This window comes from Chaetodon auriga, chromosome 19, assembly GCF_051107435.1.
Source record: "Chaetodon auriga isolate fChaAug3 chromosome 19, fChaAug3.hap1, whole genome shotgun sequence".
In the NCBI taxonomy this organism is placed as follows: domain Eukaryota; kingdom Metazoa; phylum Chordata; class Actinopteri; order Chaetodontiformes; family Chaetodontidae; genus Chaetodon; species Chaetodon auriga.
Window position 1 is genome coordinate 21,691,527 of NC_135092.1, and position 7,959 is coordinate 21,699,485.

Consider the following 7,959-nt stretch of genomic DNA (forward strand, 5'->3'; position numbering starts at 1 on the left):
CTGAAGGTCGTTTATCGAAAGTCAACGCTGGTTATGATTTGTAAAAGTTTTGAAATCATTTGTTACTCTGAGGCCTGGTTACACGATGAATTATGTGACGTTCTCTTTGTGCATGAACATGAATGACTGAGCGGGAATGAAATGCAGATTACTTAATGGTGCGTGTGATGCAAGTGTACACACACTCAAAGCGTTGGTGTGACAAGAATAGGAACTCTGCATGTTGGTTTCTGTTGCTTATTTCCACATTGCAACATGTACTTCATGCTTTAAGGTTCCCGTCAGTTTCAGCAACCCGGTAACCACAAGACCTGACATATGGTGCGGTGTAAGAATATGAAAAATCACAAAGCTTAAAGGGTTTGCTGCTCGAACAAATCAGTTATTCCAGCCAAACACAATCTTTAGAAACTCATCGTTTGACAGGAAATCACTGAACTTGAACTTTGTGGATTATTTTTGCTTCAGTTAAGATTTTTTAAAAGCTCCACTCCCATCACTCAACATAGAAATAAAGACTTTAATTCACCCTTAAGATCCCAGCACTTCTGACAAAGACACACAGACAGAAACGCTTCATGCGTCTGAATGCAGTGTTCCTAAAATAAGCATGACCTGTTGCAACAATCCCTGCAAACCATAAACAAGCCAAACCAGTTCTGGCTGCCAGTATCAAGTGAGTGACAGAGTCTCAGTGTGGGGTTCAGGCCTGCACTGCAGTGCTGTGACGCACCGCGTGTCCTGCTCGATATCTTTAGGTATGCAGCTGCACAAAGGGAAATGACTGCGTCCTTTGTTCTAGACATCAAGCTGTCATAATAAGTATTGGAGAAGTCTTTGATTTGTTTGTGGTCCTGCTGCTCTGGTTGGTGTTGGGAGGAATAGTGACCTCTGCTGGTTCATTTGATCAAATGTAAAATCTTCCACAGAGGTGAAGCGAGCTGTACTTCATCTGAATTGTGTTTGATTTGCACATTATTTTAGGAGATTTGGTCTCAAAACAGCTGCATGACTTTAAGGTTTGATCCATTCAAAAAAGTCAAATCAGGGTACAAACCCATTCAGTAATCTCTACTGAGCCCAACACAGCATAGATTTCAAAGATTAACCCCTTTATTCTCTGAAATATCAAGCAAGTGAACGCATCCTCAAAATACTCCATTTTCATTTTCACGGTTGAAGACTGTGTCACAAACATGTCGTCTTTTGGGGGAGTTTAACTAAGAACTCTCCCAGTAGGAGCATTTTGCCTCAAAGAGAGGAGGATGATAGATTAGTATTGCACCCACGCATCATACTGGGATGCAGCTAAAAGACCGCTATTCATGTGTGTGAGTGAGAGGGTCAGTGCTGAGGAGGGAGAGAGGGAGAACGTACGTGGAATCACTCTGACAGATCACACCATCTACATCAGCAAGTGCTCAGCGAGGGCCGTTCAGAGACATATAAAGAAACAACTGTCAAGGAAGTGGAAGTTTAATCTCTGCTTTTATTTTTCAACTTAGCTCAAAACATGCTAGAAATGTGTAGAAACTGACCTGAGAAAGCCGCAGCTTGACAGTGAACTGACATAAAAGATCAACAGCTCGAGAAATGTTAGAGCGATAATCGATTCCTAAGCTGTGAAGAACATCCGTGTTCTGTTAGCGAGCAGCGGGAGATGATCGACACGATGATATCAAAAAGACAGCAGAGGCAGGACGGAGAGAGACTGGCCCGCAGGAGGGACGAAAGACAAGCGTGCTGGAAGAAGAGCAGGTACAAAAGAGGCGGTTTGAGTGACAGAGACAGTCAGTGAGAGATGAACTCGACCTCTTTAGTCTTTTCTACATTTCATCTTCTCTGGCTCTCCGGCTGCAGCGTGGCTGGAGGGCGGTGGCACCGTGTGGGTTCCCCCCAGCCAGTCCCAGTGGGAGAAGAACGGGGCGAAGTTAGTGCTGGGTCGCTGGTGGTGAGCGTCGTGCTTGGGTGCGCCGCCCCAGAGGCCAAAGGGCACCAGGTTGTGGAGGGCCCACGGGAAGTCGTAGCCGCAGTGCTGCTCGATGGAAACGTAGATGTTGAAGACCATGAATCCCCAGGCTGTGAGGCAGTGGCACTGGAGCAGGATGGGGTCTATGGTGGCCCAAAACCCCAAGCTGAACAGCTCCCAGCCAGAGAGGTACTGGGTGACGAGGCTGAAGGTCTGGTTGTACTGGTGGTGCACGGCGTGGAAGGTGCGGTACAACCACGGTACCTGGTGGTGCAGCAGGTGCCACAGGTAGTACTGGAAGTCGAACACCACCATGCAGCCCAGGATGCCCAGAGAGAAGCTCCAGAAAGTGGGTGCCTCGCGGGGCAGCGGGGTGGGTGGCCTCCACAGCCACTGGGCCACCGTAGCAGGAAAGATGTAAAGCAGATGGTTGTAGATGGTGACGCCCAGGGTGGTCCAGATGTTAGGCCAGGTGACAGGTCTGTCCGGGTGGAGCCTGTAGCGGTTAATGCAGGGCCAGGTGGGAGCCAGCAGGTCCAGCACGGTGTAAAGACCAACCAGGAAGAAGTAGGTGGTGACGGAGAGGAACACTGGGAAGGGAGTGCTCCGTAAGAGGTCATGGTGGTTCTGGTGGAGGTAGTCCCAGACAGGCTGCAGGATCAAGCCCTGGGACTGGCCGGCGGTCACGTTGTCCTCATCCGACATCCAGGATAAAGCCTCAGTTCTGAGTAACCTGCCTGTGCTCATCACTAACGCAGCGTTTCTCTCCCAAAAGAGGGCAGATCCGAGGGGATTCTTCTCTGACAAGCCCCAGGAGAGGACAAAGAGGCTCTAAATGAAAGGAAGGATCCAATCAGCTTCCTCGTATAGGTTAAGCAGCAGCAAATTGGACTGACGGGCCGTCTTAGCCTCTTATGTATGTTCAAGCCCCACCTCCACCCCCCCACCCCCTGTGTTTTAAAAGAAGGGACTCTGTAAAGGCCCTTTTTCATGGGCACAAGGACGGCAGCCAGGACTCAGGAGCCGGGCCACAACAGCTCTAATCATGGAGAGAGAGAGCTTCCGTTTACTGGTGAATTTGACTTTGTCACCCAGAACGAAGGGTCGCGTCTTTTCACTCCCAAACAGAATGAAAACAAACTTCATGAGCACACGAAGCTTCATGCAGCAAGTCCCACATTCACTGTTACATGACCATTATCAGCGTATTCATGTTTCTGTGTCACAGATCATCAAACACACACACACACACACACACACACACACACACACACACACACACACACACAAACACACCCAACATGAGCCCCGGAGAGTAATTAATCATAGAAAAGCTGTCAAATGAGACGTGAATTCAAAGCAGCTTCCTTTCAGACGCCGGGGTGTCGATGGCGTGTTGCTCAGTTTGAGTTTGTCTGCAGAAAAAAAGATTTCGTTGTTGAGAAGTGAACTGAAGCAGCGACCGCAGCTCTTGTTTCTATGGTGTGATGCAATAATTTGGTTTAAAACCAAAATCCTGTTGACCGTGTTGCTTATATTCAGACTTAAACTCCTATTTTTCTGCTCTTATCAATAATGTTCCATTAGATTGTAGCAGAATAACAGCAGACACACGTTACAAGCAGCAGTAGTTTTGTGCAGACTGATACCTAAACCGTCCGAGTCGAGCACATCCTCCCTCACTCAAACACATTTTCATCAAACAATAACAGAAAAGGCAGAAACATATTCAGCAGCTTCCAGATCTGTACAAACAGGCAAAATCTGACAAAAACACCATAAAAACAGGAGCCTCAGAGTTCGTTCTTAACCCCAGAAAAGAAAACCATCGCTGACTGAGTTCCTGTTGTGTCATTCACACATTTCTTTGGAGCCCTTTAAGGGTTTTATTCTTCTATCAAATGTGCACAAATATTTTTTCTGGCTAGTTTCAGAGCAGACGTCAGTGACACACTTCATCACTGTTCTGTACTGCAGGAGTTTTGTGTGCAGTGTGAACAGTGTGGGCCCACAAACACCGTGTGTAACAGCTTAAAGCGCAGAGCGAGCTCACTGATCTGAGGTCAGAACATTCAGAACTTCCTTTAAGAGCAGCGCGCTGTCTGACGCCTCTGATCAGCCAATAGAGGGCAGTAAAAATCAAGTCTTCACCAGCAGAAACCTGACTGAGGAGGACTTTGAGCTTTGGCTTGGACATAAAGATTTTATGTTGTTGCTTTTTGTTTTAATTATATATACACATCCATTTTTATCTACTCTGTAGTAGTACTATACTTTTTCTATTTTATGCTACTTTATGCTTCCACTTTGCTACGTTTCAAAGAGAAATATTGTACTTTCATTGCTTTGATGCTTCAGTATTAATAATCTAATGATGTCATATCTAGTAATCTATCAGTCAGAGAGACAAATCCAGTACTTTTTAATACTTTAACTACATTTTACTGCTGATACTTATGTACACATTTTGCTAATTGCTGAACTTAATCTGTCTTTGTTTATGAAAGCATTGGGAGACCGTAGAGAGCTCGATGGAGAAGACAGCGATGATGCAGTCGGTTGTGGTGAGAAGGTAAAGTACTCACAGTACTCGGCCAACACTGCATCTGATGAAACCTTCTCTGGTGTAATCTGGATGGAAAATGTGCTGAAAGCTTCTGTCTCAACCACTGATTCATCACCGCTGTCCTGTGAGCGCAGCCCCTTTATTAAAACACGTGATTCAGAATGTAGAAGGCTTTGATTCATGCAGTGATTCATTGACGACATGCAGGGAGGCTGCACACTGTTTGGGGACTCTTGTTGCATCGGCCCCAGGCCTGATGTTTCCTGTGGGGCCTGATTTTAAGTCGGAGCCAGAGGAAAAACTGTGAAGTCAAAAATAACTATGAGCTGCAGGTAGAAGACGGGGCCGGCACCTGTTGGCACATTGTCCAATACAATAAGAAGAAGTTGCTTCAGCACCACAATGACGACCACAAACCATTTCTGGTTCTGCGTTAGCACTTTCCAGACAAGTGTTGGTGAAATAAGCGAGAATCCACTTCTCACTCAGTACTTCAGCACGTCGCCAACATGCACCGCTGCATGGAGGTGTCTGAGGAGACGATGACAAGGTGTGAGACTGCTCCCCTCACTCCCCAAGGAGAGGATGAATCCATGCAAGACCCTGCACGTCCAGGAGGCCCCGTCCAGGTCCGGAGAGCTCGCTCTCTGTGCTCCATCTACAGGTTTTAAAGTGCTTTTTGTTACTGAACATAATAAAGATGACAGGACAGACAGACGAGCTGTGACTGCAGGTATGCTGACACCTACAGCGCAGCGGTTTCTTTATCTGTTTGTTCATCATATCCAGTTTTCTACTCAACACATCCCAATAAAACATGACTGCAATCATGAAAGCAGGTCCAACAGATAAGAAAATAAATTAACTGAAACTCAGCAGCTAACCTAACACAACACGACCAAATCAGACGTCAGCGCCGTTAAAATCTGTGACTACACTCAGAGAATGAAGACGAATTCCAGCGGAGAGGAAAACATCTTTACTTCAGGAGGGAACGTACGTTTGTCACTGCAGCACCGACGGTGAGAAAACCTCCAGTGGTCCCGACAGGGTGAGAGCCACAGCTGAAGACCAGGACCCTGATGAAAAACTGCACTTTAACTTCCACAGATTTACATTCATAAGCACCATGTAGACCCTGAATATGACGACACATGCAGCAAAAAACTGTTTAGAGAAGAATTTCCTCATTTTGCTTAAATTTAGCAGAAATATGAGAGTTTTGTTATTTCCTGTTTTATGTTGAAAGTTTTCCTCATGTGTCATCTTTTGCTTTACTTCCTGTGTTTGCTCCCCTTTGTAGGTGTTGATTTGTTTCACCTGTCCCTCGTTTGTTTCACCTGTCCCTCATGCGTCCTCCCTCCACAGTGTATTTAAGCCAGTGCTTCGTCTCAGTCTGTTCCAGTTCATCCTTTCAGCTCTTTTCAGTGTTTCTTTTATTTTGGATTATTGCTTTGTTTTTTCCCCTGGACCTCACTTGTCTTTGGATTTATTTGCCTCTTTGGGCTTATTTCTCTGAATTTGCCTGCTTCAAACCTTTTGTAATTCCATTTGTTGTTGATAAACTCTTGATGTTTATCCGACTTTGCATTTGGGTCCAACCCTTTGCTTCTCCCAGTGTGCACAATCGTGACAAACACCTTATCGTAGCCTGGTCATATCGGTCTCTGAGTTTAGATAAATGCAACTATTTACCACTTTTTAACCAGCGGCCAGTCTTTGCCAGAGTCTGATGAGCGGCCAGTAACAGACTGTTGGTCAAACTCTGAAAGAAGCTCCACCGTTTCTTCATTTCTTTCTGTGCGTTCAGGCTGCTGGAGGCTGTGTGACAGCATGTGTCAGCACTGCTGAGGGCATGAAAAGAAAGGGGAGAGATTCATGTCGGGGCTCATCAGCAGGTGTAGGTCTACATCCACCCAAACAGCCTCCGCGAGAGTGGAAGACAGAGCCTCCAGTCAGCACGGGGCAGAGCAGAGGAGGTGACAAACCTGAGAAAAAGAAAGGAAACGAGTCTGCAGCCATGCGAGCGGCTCTGTGAGGCCTGTTAGGACACCTCACGTCCGGCCTGCAGAGACTCACCTGTCCTCTCCAACAGGAGCTTACAGTCAGGGAGGGTGACGGCACCTGTTCAGGCCTCCACCAAGGCTGAGCTAAATGCTAGCATTAGCGACATGAAAACAAATTTCATGGAGATCCATCCAGTAGTTTCACTGATGTTTCACAGATGTTTGTTCCTGGATCACCAAAGTCAGCATGATTCATCGTGTGGGAACAATCAATGTCCTCATACGTACACGACTGAACAAACTGATTCCCAGTGACTCCCAAAGTGACACATATGACCTTTCCAATAACAACTTTACGTATGGAACGGTGACTACAGGGCTAGAGGAAACAGCCTGACATTAAATGCAGATACAGACCATAATAACCAACTTGTCCAGATGAGCCATACGGCCGTTTTTCTGGTGAGGTCATTACAAATATCTTTTCATACCTTACTGCAGAAAGACATTTCAAAGGGTTGGAGGCATCCTCTCCTGCTGTCTTTGGAGTGACCTTGGAGACGCCGCAGAGGACCTGAGGGTGCACGAGGCCACATTAAATGACACGTCGTCTGTCATGGCGCCCTTCAAGACCATGGGTAGGGATGTAATAACCCACAGGCGTTTGTTTAAAGACTGCTTGGTATCTGTTCAGCGCTGCTGTTAACGTGTAGATGAACGACATAAGAGCTGTATGAGTGAGATAACTGTGATAAATACATCCAAAAATAGCCGTTGAATCAGAAACTGGTCATAGTTTTTAGATAATTCTTGAAGATTTTTTATCAGGAATTATTTGCTGTCTGGTAGTTAATGCGCTTTCTGCTACGTTATAATGTGAGGGTCACAGTCATCAAATCCTGTGCCGATGTCTGAAAGACCTGAGCATGCTGTTATCAAAGTTACCTGCGAACACTTCAGTTCAGCTCGACATGATGTCAGTTTGTGTTTCATGGCTCGCCGTCCTCCACAGCATCGCCGATTAGCAGCCGTGAGGGGAAACTGTTTCATCACCTTAACAAATGGAAACTTATTTTCTCCGTGGCAGCGTCTGCTGGTGGAAGAAAAGTTACAGGTGCACCTGACAACTGACATCCCTCAGGTGTTGTCTTTGGGGGCTGAGGGCTGAATGGAGTGTTGTTCTCCACTGTCAGTTATGACACAGTGACAGAGGAGGGGCGATCATGTCCGGACACAGGATGACAAAGGACGAAAGCTGCTGCCGCTAAAAATAAACCCTGCGGCGAGAAGGCGATGGCTTGGAATCACAAGGTGAAACTGAGAGAATGGCGACCCGCTGGCGGGCAGAGCAAGTCTCCACAAGTCTGAGGTGTTTGTCTGAAATGAAGCGAAACCGGTCGCTGCTCTGGAGGCAGAAA

General features: G+C 46.5%; 1 protein-coding gene across 1 annotated transcript; it reads right to left on the reverse strand.

Moving 5' to 3' along the window:
* Positions 1-1,476: 1,476 nt before the first annotated feature.
* On the reverse strand, positions 1,477-2,792 carry ch25hl2 (cholesterol 25-hydroxylase like 2). The gene has a single exon (XM_076758531.1). It carries the CDS (start codon positions 2,714-2,716, stop codon positions 1,817-1,819), a length of 900 nt encoding a protein of 299 aa, XP_076614646.1. The 5' UTR covers positions 2,717-2,792; the 3' UTR covers positions 1,477-1,816.
* Between the last annotated feature and the right edge of the window lie 5,167 nt (positions 2,793-7,959).

What these genes read in the sequence shown, in the direction of transcription:
- ch25hl2 (XM_076758531.1), bottom strand. Translation starts at nt 2,716, where the DNA reads ATGAGCACAGGCAGGTTACTCAGAACTGAGGCTTTATCCTGGATGTCG.